At 38.8% G+C, this 15,480-nt stretch overlaps 1 protein-coding gene across 1 annotated transcript in view; it reads right to left on the reverse strand.

Annotated features, from left to right (window-relative positions):
• Nucleotides 1-9,680: 9,680 nt before the first annotated feature.
• Nucleotides 9,681-15,480, reverse strand: part of LOC126183352 (protein phosphatase 1L) — a 78,953-nt gene continuing 73,153 nt past the window's right edge. Inside the window, exon 4 of the mRNA XM_049925259.1 lies at nt 9,681-10,488. Coding sequence (XP_049781216.1) covers nt 10,096-10,488 — 393 coding nt within the window. The 3' untranslated portion in view covers nt 9,681-10,095. The remainder of the gene's footprint in view (nt 10,489-15,480) is intronic.

Consider the following 15,480-nt stretch of genomic DNA (forward strand, 5'->3'; position numbering starts at 1 on the left):
ACAGATAAGAGAGTTTGTGAACCCAGATGTGTCCACCTGAAATGCTGTGAACCAGTTATTAACACTGGGACTACAATCATGCACACCTTGAGCCTGTTCTTCCACTCATGCCACAGCATCGACGTGCACTGCTTGAGTGGTGCCATCAGTGGATCACCTGGAAGATGGAATGACGTGCTGTGGTCTTCAGCAATGAAAGCAGATTCTTCCTGTATGCAAGTGAAGGTTGTTTGAACATACGATGTAGACCTGGTGAGCACTGTCTCATAGGGTGCATTTGTCCAAGACACACTGGCACCACTCTAGGCCTTATAGTCTTGGGTGTGATAAGCTATGACTCTTGTTCACCTTTGATGGTTCTAGAGGGCATGCTAACCAGTATTCAGTGCATGCAGAATGTTGTTAGACCCATTCTGTTTCTGTTCTTGAAACAGGAAGGTGATGTGTTGTCCCACCAGGATAACGCTTGCCCACACACACTGCCTGGGAAACTCAGTGTGCTCTGCAAGATGGGCAGCAGCTTCCCTGGCCAGCATGATCTATGGACTTGTCTCCAATAGAGCATTTGAGGGGTATGGTGGGATGAGACGTGACTTGTGCAACTTGTCAACCATCTTACAGAACTATGTGTATAGATCAAGCAGATGTGGTGTAATGTATCCCATGACAGAATTTGGCCATCTGTATGATTGACTAAATGCCAAAATCAGCACCTGCAATTGCCACCTATGGAGGCTACACCATGTACTAATATGGGTGTTTCAGCATGGATCGATACCTGGTACCTCATAACTGCTTGTTCTACTGATCTGTTTGTGTACACATTTCATGACTCCATACGCATTGTTGCAAGAATAAATCTTGATTGAATTGGAAGCCTCTGCAGTGCTGTACTAACTTTTTTTTTCTGGAAGTGTCAACTTGAGGAAGAAGCAATTGCATACAAGTCGGAAAGCCCCACTTGCTTTGAAGTTCACACATGCCGAACCAAGTGAATACTCTTTACTCCTGCTTACCCCTCTCGGACTCCACTGAATCAGTTCCAAATTCTTCAACTTCAGTATCTCTTGATTTGCCATGGATACCTGAGAACGTGTATTCAGGAAAAACTGTAATGTTCTACCCCGTCTAAAGATGGTCAAACAGTAATTTGCCACTGATCCTGCACCCAGGTTTCCTGTGCTTGCATTTACTGAGAACACCGCAAAGTGGCCACGGCACCCTTGTTTCCTTTTAATTACAGGGCAATAAATGCACCTTGTAACCAGCCACCTTGCTTCCACCAAAACACTTGCTCTAAGTGTTTCGCCTGTTTACACCTATTACACCACGATCCCCTACAACAATGTTCAAAGTGACCAGGTCAACCACACTGATAATGTTTCCCTTCTGAGCTGTCTTTGGACCATGTTGTGGTGGCAGCACAGTTTTCTTTTTTCTTTTTTTTGCCATCCTAGTAATATAGAAAGTTCTCATCTTGTGAGTTCTTCAAAAGCATGGCATGCCCTCATGCGACATGTGTTACTCCTTTCCTGAGAAAAGTTGTAAAAGATCAGCTGCACTTCACATGTTAAAAGGGTGCACAGATATTTTTAATTGCATTATACTGTTGAAATGAGTTAACTTTAACAAGCCTGGTTCTAACTACCAAATAAAGAAACATACTGACATTGAACTTTGTGTGCACTTTGTGAACTTTGTGTGTCACTTTGTGAGCACACATTTTCTATCAAGTCCGTCTTATCATGTAGTTTCAGAAAGGAAAGAACCAAATTAAGCACTGTTTTTACTAATCCTTTCTCAGTTACAGCTCTCTCTCTCTCTCTCTCTCTCTCTCTCTCTCTGGCATCCAATTTAACATTTTAACTCACCTGTTACTGGAAGAACACTTTTTGTCAGTTAATAAACAGTTGAAAAACACACAGTGTTTAATAGTTTTGAACACTCATTTAGATACTATGCAGATTCTACTTTTGGACTCTGCAAGTTTGTGGTTATGACTGCACAGTATGCCAAATGGAATTTATGCCCTCCAAAAGGCAGGCTCAATATTCACTACAAAACTGAAATCTTTGTAGACAAAAGCCACAATTGATCATAAACTTTTAATGATAAATTAAATTCTCCATGAAAACATTATCATAATCATCATCATCATCTTATATAAAATACCTAGAGGTCCAGGCAATATGATCTTTCCTCACAATACCTGACCAGGTCTCTTTCTCAACACATGAACAAATTTCCTTTCTCAGTACAAAGCACATGAAAGATGTCTCTTGTGGTTGGCTGAATAACACAGTTGCCAATCAGGTTGATATTTTGATTCACATAATACAGTATTCTCCCTCTTTGGTCAGTCTCCATTCTGAAACTAATTTACATGAAAGTGCAAACCAACACAATCCCAGTAAGCAAACAAAAGCAAATTAACCTCATATTAAATTGTCTGGATGACTGAAGTAACATTTACATTTTTGCAGTGTCAAAAACTAGCTGTTTTACAATTATCATTTTCCCTTACGTACGTAACTCACATCAAGACTACACAATCTGATTCCCACTCACACTTAGTTATTCACAATTTCAATGATTCATACTTCACATACATACTGCAGTCATTCTCCATTCACTCAGAGATCAAAACAAATGAGAATAATATTGTCCATTACGTAAAATAATAGTAGCACCCTAAAATTGAAACTAACACACCAATTTTTAGTGTATTCATCCGAATATTGTTTACTTTGTTATTTATGGATCAGGTATTTAGTTAACATTCTTCACTGACTTCTACACAAAACTTATTAACATATACAGAAGTTATTTATCAAGGAAAGTCATCAACACTGTATTTTTAGGAAATGCTTTGGATACCAAAGGTTATATAACAAAAAATCTGAAATTCAATCTTTTGTTAACTATCAGCCTTACAAAGGTTTTACAATGTTTCACAACAGCTGGATTATTAGAATTGTCTTTAATGATTCATAGCAATTCACTGACAAGTGTGTGTTTTTCTAGATATGCTTGATTTGATCTAAGTAGTATTGACATTGCACACAATCTGATCAGAAGCATTCAGACACCTATTAATGGAAATTACTGTGTGGTTCATCCACCCTCCACCTTTAAAGATGGCTTGAGCTCTGCTAGTGATTTTTTCAATGACGGGTCTGAACATATGTGAAGGCATGGCAGGCCGATCTTCCTCAAGAGCCAAAACCAGGGTAGGTAGCAATGTAGGACGCAGGTGCTGGAACAAAGTCAGCATTGTAACTAACACCAAGGTGTTCCATTGGGTTCTGGTTGGGACTCCGGGTAGGCCACACCATTTTGGGAATATTATTGTCCACAAAACAGTGCCTCACAAATGTTGCTTTATGACAGGGTGCATGCACATACAATCATTTCTGAAATGTCCTCTACTGTATGCAGTACACAATGCTGTAAAACGAGTTCATATTTTTCCACATTTAGCCTTTTCTTAAGCACACCGTAACCATGGAAAACACCTACTGTATTACCAGCTCCACCGTACTCCACAGCTGGCATTACACATGACAGCAGGTAACATTCTCCAGGCATTCACCACACCCAAATCATTCCATCGATCGCCACGGGATGTAGCATCGTTCATCACTCCAAATCATTTACTTCAAGTCATCTGCTGTCCAGTGACATTGTTCTTGACAACACCTCATGCTTTGTTTAGCACTGGCTACAGAAATGTATGGCTTGTCAGGAGCTGCTCAACCACTGTACCCCATTCTTTTTAGCTTCCTGGTACAGTCATCATGCTAACTGGATGCTGGCAGCATTTTGAAACTCACTAGTGATTTCTTACACAATTTCATGTGATATTTTACAGCCACCCTCTGCAATGCTGAATAGGCCCTGCGTCCGTACATGTGGTCTACCTGCTCTCAATTTAGCTATGGTTGTTCCTTCACATTTCCACTTCACAATATCATCATCAACAGTCAACTTGGGCAAATTGAGAAGGCTTGGAATGTCTCTAATGGATGTGTTACGTATGTGACATCCAATACCAGTCTGCATTCAAAGACAAGAGCTCTCTTGACAAACCCATTCTGCTGTTACTGCTTCTGTGCTAACAAAACAATGCTCCCCACATCCTTTTATGCTGATTGGTCCACCTCTCATGATATCTAGTGGTCAATTCTACATTACACAGACACATTCAATAGGCAAAAAAGTCTACTCACCAAGCAGCAGAACAACACATACACACAAAAACTGCCTAATTACAACCTTCTTTTATGTGTTCGTTCTGCCGCCACTTGGTGAATAGATTTTTTATCTATTCAATTAAATTATTGCATCAAAAATTTAATGTTTTGGTTCTTATAAAATTTATTCAATGATAGACTGAACTAAATCACGAGAGGTTAAACACATTTTATTACTTTTTAAAATGTGTTTTACTGCAGAAAAAGCCATATTTTCATGTTTGTAACACTTGACTTTGCCATTCTCCTTGCCTCGAAATTAAAAAAAAAAAAAAAAAAAAAAAAAAAATCCAATTACCTAAAATAAACTGAAAAAAGATTCATGGTTCAGAGGTCACTGGTCTACAGAGCTGAAACATCTGCAACATTCTCACAACAAGGTCACTAGAAATGGAGCACAAATTCAGATTGGTGAAAGAAATTGGCCATGACCTTATAAAGAAACTATGTGAGCATTATCCTTAAATGATTTAGGGAAATCCAGAAAAAAGTAAATCCTGATGGGTGGAGGAGGAATTGAACTGTCATCTTCCCAGAATGACCTGTTCTTACCATAAACACAAAGTATGGCTTCATCTGTACAGTATTTGGTTTTATCCACCTATTTACACAATACAGTCATACGCTGCTCCAAAGATCTGTTAATTTCATTGAGGTTTCAGGTGTCCTCGTACACCAGAAGCAGGAATATATCAAGTGGTAAACTGTTGGTATCAACAGCATTCTGGAAGCCCTTCCAATCAGCAAATAGAAAATTCCCACATGTTTCTTTCATTTGCCACTAGTGATCCTCCTTTGTACTAGAGTGCAATTTTATAATTATGACCATTCAGTTCTCTACTCTCTTCCAGAGTTAAATCTCCAAGAATCTTGCTTAGCTCTTCATATCCACAATTCTGTATGATGCTCTTCTGATCTGTTTAATTCCCAGGCAGCCAATCAGAATCTTCCGTAGAGCTGTTTGAATCACAACCAAGCTCATTTCTTAGTCGGGACCCATACTTTCCACAACCACTATGATCTCCCACAATTTTTCACTGTGATAGTCGTACTAATCTTCAGTAGATTTGAATCATTTTAGGAAAGAAATGATTCATTCTTATATAAATGACATGGCCCCCAAATGAGGGGGGAGTCTCCAAACCAACACAGGACATCATTCACATGTGCACAAAAGTGAAAATAAGTATAAGTAGACCATATAACTAGTATCAATGAAAGTATGCCAGATTAGCAATTTATATCTCAGAAAAAATATGAATATCTGTAAGATAAAGAAAATGTGCCCCATGGAAATTTTATATCGGGGATCTTGGCATTTGGCAAAGTATTGTAATTAAAAAACAACAGAAATAACGACCAAAAAAATTACATAATTCTGTAAAAGTCTGAAAAGTGTAACAGAGTACTCAGTGCAACAACTGATGACAAAACAAATCTTTAAATCTTCTTCTATCCTACTTTTGCATCCTCCAAACATGACGCATTGTTCAGTGCAAGATACACAGTATTCATTTATTACTCCACTATGGATAGGACAATGTTAGCTAACATCTCATATTTGCAGATTTTTATGACTACAGCAAATAGTGTTCATCAGAAGTCTGTTTATTGTTTTAGGTAAATGGAAATGCCGTGTGGCTAGGGCCTCCCGTCAGGTAGACCATTCGCCTGCTGCAATTCTTTCGAGTTGACGCCATTTCGGTGACTTGCATGTGGATGGGGATGAAATGATGATGATAAGGACAACACAACACCCAGTCCCTGAATGGAGAAAATCTCTGATCCAGCTGGGAATCGAACCCGGGCCGTTAGGTATGACATTCCGTCGCACTGACCACTCTGATACCAGGAGTGGACATTGTTTTAGGTGATGCTGACAGTGCTGTTAATGGCTAAATATTCTAAACTACATATGTGTATTGATTAATTATACACTGTGACTGCCTCTACACAGATGTTCGTTACAGTACCTTTTACGCAGAAAAAATGATCCTTTATTTGATGTGACTTCTGAAATTTTCCCGGCGTATTTCTTCTTCTAATAATTTCCGGGTATGCAGCCGGATCCCGTCGACATTCTGCCACAATGGCAGAATGTCGACGGGATCCGGCTGCATACCCGGAAATTATTAGAAGAATCCTTTATTTGATTCTGATGAAGATCTTAAGTTTCAGCATAGTGACAACAGCAGTGGTCAAAAATGGGGAAAATCAGTTACAGAAATGGAGGCATAAAATCTGTACAAAGGCATTAGCACATAGTGGATAATACATGCTGACATAGGAACAGTCTTTTTTACTTGTACGGTGAAACAGCTATACAGCTATGAAAATGTCATAACTGAAACATTGCACCAACAACTATAAGAAACAATGTCTACATTTTGTACCTCATTGGTGATAACTGTACATGTGAAAATGATATTTTAAGATTTTAGTTTCAGTTGTCTTTGGTGAAAATATGAGAACATACTATGACTACATAGTGCCTGAAGGTATCTGTTTTGGTTTATTCGGTTGATGTCTACCTGATAATGTGACATTTCAAAAGCCCCAAATAACTGGCATTCTCAAATAAATATCCTCCACTGCTTATGGTGCACTGTATTTAGCCTGAGACTTCCACTTTCATTTTTTCAGGTTGTCATCATACACGTTATCTAAAACTGTTTTAGGTGGCACTTCAAATCACAATATCTTTTTGAATGTCATCCAATTTTGATGAAATAATGCCTACATATCACCCCAAGCTACGCTAAGGTACCTGTGAAAACCCCATGAGAATTTTGAAGATAAACAAGTTCAAATCGACAGACAGACAGGTACAATGATTTTACAATTTTATTATTAGTGTACATCACAAACCTACACAAATCAGTTAGCATTACATAACCTCTCAAGCCAAATCATCAGAATCAAGCAATTAATACACTTGTGACACGCGCAATAAGAATATGTGAGCCACAGCATTCCACTTGTGAGATACACAAATTTGAATATGTTCTGGGAAGCAATGGATATTCCATGAAAGCATGAAAAACGTCAACACCTGGAAAAATGACATCTTTAAAGAAAAAATTCCGGGGATGGCATTTTAACCCTACATGCCTAAAGTGGCAAACAGATTTAGCAGTATATTCCAATAACACGACATAAGGACAACATGCAGACAGGCCAGGAAAATTTGCGACAGCATCAGATCAGCCAGAGACAAATGAGATCTCACTCACAGACTCAGCTGTGTACCTAAAACACTTACGATGAGGTGCACATAGAAATGAAAGGATGATCTGCTTAATGCCAGGTTCATCCAACATAACAGAATTGATAGCAGGGGCAGATGAAGAAACCAGCAATGGCTGAGTGTGTGTTGAGTGGTGTGCAACGTTGTATAATATTCACCAAACTTCAAGTTCAATTTGTGGAAAGGTGTTACATTACCCACTTATTCTGAGAAGCCATTGAGTTATATAAGCAAGGAAACACCTTTGACAAGAAAGAAGAAAACCCAAGGCTAAGCAGATGTTGGATTCCTGTCTTTCAGATATCAACAGCAGGTTGTAAATGCGAAAGCAAGCTAATAATGCCTCCAGTTCAGCCCTTTGACAACACCACTGTAAGTATGTATAACCTCCATCCACTACTTGACATCTATTCAACAAGAGTATTGGAGGATAACTCTTTAAGAATGCTAGCACTCGAAATGCCAGATTACTAATAAAACAGCCATCAGCCAAAGAAATGAAAACAGGTACCTTCAGCAATATGTCAACAAGTGGCAGCAAAAGTCTCAGCGATTATTATTCTAAAATGCTCACCTCCTAGAATATGCTCTCTGCATATTACCTTGTAATTTGGGCTTTGCACACATTGAGAAAACATAGTAAGGTAAGTGTTTATAAGACTGAAGGGAAATCTAATGCTACTGATGAAAGTCATTTGAAATTGAAGTTCTAGACTTCTTGTCGTGCCCTGAAATGAGAAATGTCCTGCCAAATATCCTTCTCACCTCTCCTACCGTGGTATTCCGCCGTCCACCGAACCTAAATAATACACTCATCTATCCTTACACAACCCCTGCTCCCAATCCCTTACCTCATGGCTCATACCCCTGTAATAGACCTAGATGCAAGACCTGTCCCATACATCCTACCACCACCACTTACTCCAGTCCGGTCACTAACATCACCTATTCCTTCAAAGGCAGAGCTACCTGTGAAACCAGTCATGTGATTTACAAGCTAAGCTGCAACCTCTGTGCTGCATTCTATGTAGGCATGACAACCAACAACCTGTCTGTCTGCATGAATGGCCACCGACAAACTGTGGCCAAAAAACAAGTGGACCACCCTGCTGCTGAGCACGCTGCCAAACATGATATCCCTCATCTAAATGACATGACTGCTTCACAGCCTGTGCCACATGGATCCTTCCCACCAACACCAGCTTTTCTGAATTGCGCAGGTAGGAACTTTCTCTGCAATACATCCTACTTTCCCGTAACCCTCCTGGCCTCAATCTTCATTAGTCACTGTCCTCACCCATCCAGCCCCCTCCCTGCTCCCATTCCAGCACTACACAGCCACCATTTCAACACCACACCCAGTCTTTTAATTTCTTTCCTTTCCACTATTTAGCCCCTCCCCCCTCCACACCTTCTCTCCTGCCCTCCGTGTAAACTGCAACACTCCCACCATACTATCCCTCCCCCTCCCTGCCCCAGCCACCTCCTTACCCCCACCCAGTCGCCACTCCCATCATGCACTGGTTCTGCTGTTCGCAGTGTGGTTTCACCCCTCTGAGACTGCAGACATGTGCAAGTTGTGTTTATATATATATATGTGTGTGTGTGTGTGTGTGTGTGTGTGTGTGTGTGTGTGTGTGTACTGCTGACAAAGGCCTTAATGGCCAAAAGCTTTAATTGTGTGAACCTTTTTGTTGTGCCCATCGTGACTCAGCATCTCCGCCATATGCTGAGTAGCAACTTTCCTTCTCTGGTATTGTTACATTCCATCCTGGATTTTCCATTGTTTGATATCAGCTTTCATATGTTTCATAAGAAATGTGGGTTTACAATAAGAGGCATTCCCTACAGTCAAAATATACAATTAAGTGTGACTATCACACTGGTATGTGCAGATAATTAGGACTTTATGGGATGGGGTGTATGTAAATTCTTTGCTGTGGTCGATGACACTTTACCCATAGGATACTTCACACTTTCATGAACTCAGTACATAAAGCAGGGATATTCCTTCATTGTAGCAAATTTTATTATGAAATAAGTGCACTGTTAATCAAGATGATTCCATAGTAACACAGATATGATTCTGCAAATCTGCTATTCTCTTGACACATTTTAACTCATTTCTCCAACTTCTAAGGCAACATGCAAATGGTACATGAAGCAATAAAATAAAGGGATTACAGAGCTTTTGGCACATTTTATTGTACATATAAATATATACCACTCATGTGTACATAAATTTTGTGTAACAACACATATCTGACTAGATCACAAGTGAATTAACATTCAAGAAAATCGATCACAAAATACAAGTCACCATCAAAAACAGACTTAATAACAGTTACATAGTACAAAAGGCAATTTCAATCAATAACCACATATCTCAAATACAGCAAGTCACAAAAATAATTTTTCTAGTGAAACTTTGTTCAGTCCCCTTCCCTGAAAGAGATTCAAACAGATTCCATACAACACCAACAATCATAAACTCTTTTCTAAAACTGTGTTATGAATAGACTTTTGTGAAACAATGACAAATATAATAACTGTACTTTATCTCAATTGTGCAAATGAAAGCACACACAAAAAATTTTAATCTGTTTTCTTGGCACTTGCATAGCTCCATTTTTGTTCCTTAAAATTGATTACAACAACTGTTATATTATCCAACGAACCTCTGTAATATGATTGCAAAGTAATGCTCTTTGCACCATAATGGGGTTCATTTAGTCTCTCCTTAATGAAGGCAACTGCCTCCTCATTTGTGAAAGTGTCCCATAATCCATCTGAAGCTAATATTAAAAATTGTGGTTTATGGTCTGATAAATCAAAAGTCAGAATGTCTGGATCAGCAATTACCAGCTTTTTATCTTTCAAAGGGTAATCACCAAGAGCTCGGGATGTAGCTAATATACCAGCCACACGCCACACTCCATTAAAAGTGACAAAACCACCAGCCTCTTTTATTCGTTTCTTTTCACGCACCTGGGAAAATAAAGAGGAAAGCATATATGATTGAGGAATGTATGTCAATGGCAGTTGATGTGAACAGTCGAAAGAAAATGATACCAACGCTTACATTAATGATAATTTCTAACACCTTTTTAATAAATTCCCATTCATAACAATTAAAGTTCAAGATAAATGCTTCAAAACAACATGTCAGGTCTGTGAAAAAACCCTAAGTATTAGACCTATTGCACAGAAAAGCTGCAACATGACTGCTTTCTAAATGGTTACAAAATTAACAGCTTTCTGCAGCTACCAGTGTGCAAAATGAATTCAGTTTAAATTCTGCTCTCAGTAAAAATTAAAATACAGCACATGGCATATAAATTATGTTTTGCATAGACTGGTAGTGGCTATCTTCTACGCCAAGCAACAACATTAATCAACTTTTCAAATTAAAAGTCAAATGTGTATGAATTACTAAGGGACCAAACTGCTGAGGTCATCAGTCCCTAGACTTACACACTACTTAAACTAACTTATGCTAAGAACACCACACACACACACACACACACACACACACACACACACACACACACACACGAGGGAAATTAAAAGTCTCATCATGCAGAAAGATTACTCTTTTACAAAGTAACACTATCATTACCATTATTTTCTAGTCCTGAATGTTAGTGTCATAGCAGCAAGCATATATGGGTGATCTGCTACAACATTTTGGCTCATTTTCTGTCTGTCTTTGTCATTTTCTTTGTGCACTTGTATCCAAGCCACAATTATAATTAAGTGGTGCTCATTTTAAAGTTGTAGCAATTCAATGTTGTCAGCTCCAAGTGTTTGTCAGATACTTTGAACTAGAATAAAATTAGCCTTTTTATGATTCCGATTTGAATGAAACCGGATTTCAAAGATATTTATCCTTTAAGAGAGTTTTAAATTGCAAAATATTGCTGAGGAAGTAATGAATTATTTGCTGAGGAAGTAATGAATTATTTGCTGAGTGAAGGACAGGTATAGCACACATTTCAAGAAGAATCTCAACAGCCATATAAAAGCAAGAGCAAAGAAGTAACTAAAGACATAATACCCACTTTTGTAATTTTTAATTAGTTTAGCTCAAAGAGGTGGTGAGGAACTATAATCTTTTATAACACAATACATCCTGAATGTAGCTGTTGCTTAAGAGAAGACACCATTAAACATGTGGAATCATAACTGTATTAGTACTCCAGCAGACAGGTCATATGCATAAAGGATACTGGCAAAAATGTATTGGTGGTGAGAAGAATAGTGTTAGGTGACAATTGGGTAGATATAGGTTTCAAACACATTGGGATTGTATCAATGTGTATCTGAATGGCAGATAACAACACAGCAAACATCTATCCCTCTCTCTCGCTCTTTTTAAGGATTCTGTGCCTCAGTTGTCCATCTGTCTGTCTGCTCACCATTAAGAATCCTTTTTCTCGGGAACAGCCCCACATATCAAGTTCAAATCTGTCACATATTAAGGTCTATGGGTCCTTTGGGGATGTAAAAATTTTAAGCTTTTAAGTCACTTCAATTAAAAAATAAGGCCATTTACATCAAATATTTTGATACTTGAAAACTCACTGATCATAACCTATCGAGTGTTTCCAATTGACTGAGAATTATGAAATTTCGCAGCAAGCAAGGCTTCACAGCACAAGTAAAGGAAAAAGTCCGAAAATTGTTAATTTTTAATTATATCATACAATTTGTTTTCTTTTTCATCCTGTGTCTCTCTGTATGTCTTTTATGATCCCTTTTTATCTCGAACATGTTGGCGTATCAAGTTCATATTTATGTCACATAATGAAGTCTATCATTCCTTGGCAGTGTAAAAAACTTAAGCTTCTAAGTCAATGGGAAAGGTTTGGTCATTTACGTCACATATTTTAAACAAACTCACTCTTGAAACACCTATAAGGTACTTCCTGTTTACATAGAATCATGAAATTCAGCATGAAGCAAGATTTCACAGCACAAGTAAAATAAAAAATCTGAAGCTTTTTAAATTACATCACATAAATAAATCTTTTGCCATGTGAACACACACTACATTCATCATCCGTCAAAAGCATAATAGACGAACATTACTGCATGTAAACATAAAATGAAAGTTGTAGTCCTGTTGCAGTAAGTAAATAAAAATGTTTTATTTAAGTCCTCTTTTTCTACAAATATAAACCCAATTACTCTACTCGCTTCTGTCTGTATATCCAGGTTAGCCTAAGGAACTGCTGTAGAGGTTTTGATATGCTCTTGGAATTCCCAGGACCCAATATCGATACTGATAACAGACAAAGATCATTGATATTCTTGAGTCCCAGGATGGATGAACTATACATATACATATTAAGTTTGTATGGAACACTCAATGTGCGAGTCCTACTCGCACTTGGCCAATTTTTATACAACACAATGGGAATTGCAGGCAACTAAATACCTTGGGTTTGATTGTAAAATTGTTGTTTTAAATATGCTGATGTTTTCTTCACCTTAAGTCATTTAATCTTCCCCCCATGAACCACGGACCTTGCCGTTGGTGGGGAGGCTTGCGTGCCTCAGCGATACAGATAGCCATATCGTAGGTACAACCACAACGGAGGGGTATCTGTTGAGAGGCCAGACAAATGTGTGGTTCCTGAAGAGGGGCAGCAGCCTTTTCAGTAGTTGCAAGGGCAACAGTCTGGATGATTGACTGATCTGGCCTTGTAACAATAACCAAAACGGCCTTGCTGTGCTGGTACTGCGAACGGCTGAAAGCAAGGGGAAACTACGGCCGTAATTTTTCCCGAGGGCATGCAGGTTTACTGTATGATTAAATGATGATGGCGTCCTCTTGGGTAAAATATTCCGGAGGTAAAATAGTCCCCCATTCGGATCTCCGGGCGGGGACTACTCGAGAGGACATCGTTATCAGGAGAAAGAAAACTGGCGTTCTACGGATCGGAGCGTGGAATGTCAGATCCTTTAATCGGGCAGGCAGGTTAGAAAATTTAAAAAGGGAAATGGATAGGTTAAAGTTAGATATAGTGGGAATTAGTGAAGTTCGGTGGCAGGAGGAACAAGACTTCTGGTCAGGTGACTACAGGGTTATAAACAAAAAGTCAAATAGGGGTAATGCAGGAGTAGGTTTAATATTGAATAGGAAAATAGGAATGCGGGTAAGCTACTACAAACAGCATAGTGAATGCATTATTGTGGCCAAGATAGATACGAAGCCCACACCTACTACAGTAGTACAAGTTTATATGCCAACCAGCTCTGCAGATGACGAAGAAATTGAAGAAATGTATGATGAAATAAAAGAAATTATTGAGATAGTGAAGGGAGACGAAAATTTAATAGTCATGGGTGACTGGAATTCAAGTGTAGGAAATGGGAGAGAAGGAAACGTAGTAGGTGAATATGGATTGGGGCTAAGAAATGAAAGAGGAAGCCGCCTGGTAGAATTTTGCACAGAGCACAAATTAATCATAGCTAACACTTGGTTTAAGAATCATGATAGAAGGTTGTATACATGGAAGAACCCTGGAGATACTAAAAGGTATCAGATAGATTATATAATGGTAACACAGAGATTTAGGAACCAGGTTTTAAATTGTAAGACATTTCAAGGGGCAGATGTGGACTCTGACCACAATCTATTGGTTATGACCTGTAGATTAAAACTGAAGAAACTGCAAAAAGGTGGGAATTTAAGGAGATGGGACCTGGATAAACAGAAAGAACCAGAGGTTGTACAGAGTTTCAGGAAGAGCATAAGGGAACAATTGACAGGAATGGGGGAAAGAAATACAGTAGAAGAAGAATGGGTAGCTTTGAGGGATGAAGTAGTGAAGGCAGCAGAGGATCAAGTAGGTTAAAAGACGAGGGCTAGTAGAAATCTTTGGGTAACAGAAGAAATATTGAATTTAATTGATGAAAGGAGAAAATATAAAAATGCAGTAAATGAAGCAGGCAAAAAGGAATACAAACGTCTCAAAAACGAGATCGACAGGAAGTGCAAAATGGCTAAGCAGGGATGGCTAGAGAACAAATGTAAGGATGTAGAGGCTTATCTCACTAGGGGTAAGATAGATACTGCCTACAGGAAAATTAAAGAGACCTTTGGAGATAAGAGAACCACTTGTATGAACATCAAGAGCTCAGATGGAAACCCAGTTCTAAGCAAAGAAGGGAAGGCAGAAAGGTGGAAGGAGTATATAGAGGGTCTATACAAGGGCGATGTACTTGAGGACAATATTATGGAAATGGAAGAGGATGTAGATGAAGATCAAATGGGAGATATGATACTGCGTCAAGAGTTTGACAGAGCACTGAAAGACCTGAGTTGAAACAAGGCCCCCGGAGTAGACAACATTCCATTGGAACTACTGACGGCCTTGGGAGAGCCAGTCCTGACAAAACTCTACCGTCTGGTGAGCAAGATGTATGAAACAGGCGAAATACCCTCAGACTTCATGAAGAATATAATAATTCCAATCCCAAAGAAAGCAGGTGTTGACAGATATGAAAATTACCGAACAATCAGTTTAATAAGCCACAGCTGCAAAATACTAACACGAATTTATTACAGACGAATGGAAAAACTAGTAGAAGCCGACCTCGGGGAAGATCAGTTTGGATTCCGTAGAAATACTGGAACACGTGAGGCAATACTGACGTTACGACTTATCTTATAAGAAAGATTAAGGAAAGGCAAACCTACGTTTCTAGCATTTGTAGACTTAGAGAAAGCTTTTGACAATGTTGACTGGAATATTCTCTTACAAATTCTAAAGGTGGCAGGGGTAAAATACAGGAAGCGAAAGGCTATTTACAATTTGTACAGAAACCAGATGGCAGTTATAAGAGTCGAGGGACATGAAAGGGAAGCAGTGGTTGGGAAGGGAGTAAGACAGGGTTGTAGCCTCTCTCCAATGTTATTCAATCTGTATATTGAGCAAGCATTAAAGGAAACAAAAGAAAAATTTGGAGTAG

The sequence above is a fragment of the Schistocerca cancellata genome, chromosome 1, assembly GCF_023864275.1.
Source record: "Schistocerca cancellata isolate TAMUIC-IGC-003103 chromosome 1, iqSchCanc2.1, whole genome shotgun sequence".
Lineage (NCBI taxonomy): Eukaryota > Metazoa > Arthropoda > Insecta > Orthoptera > Acrididae > Schistocerca > Schistocerca cancellata.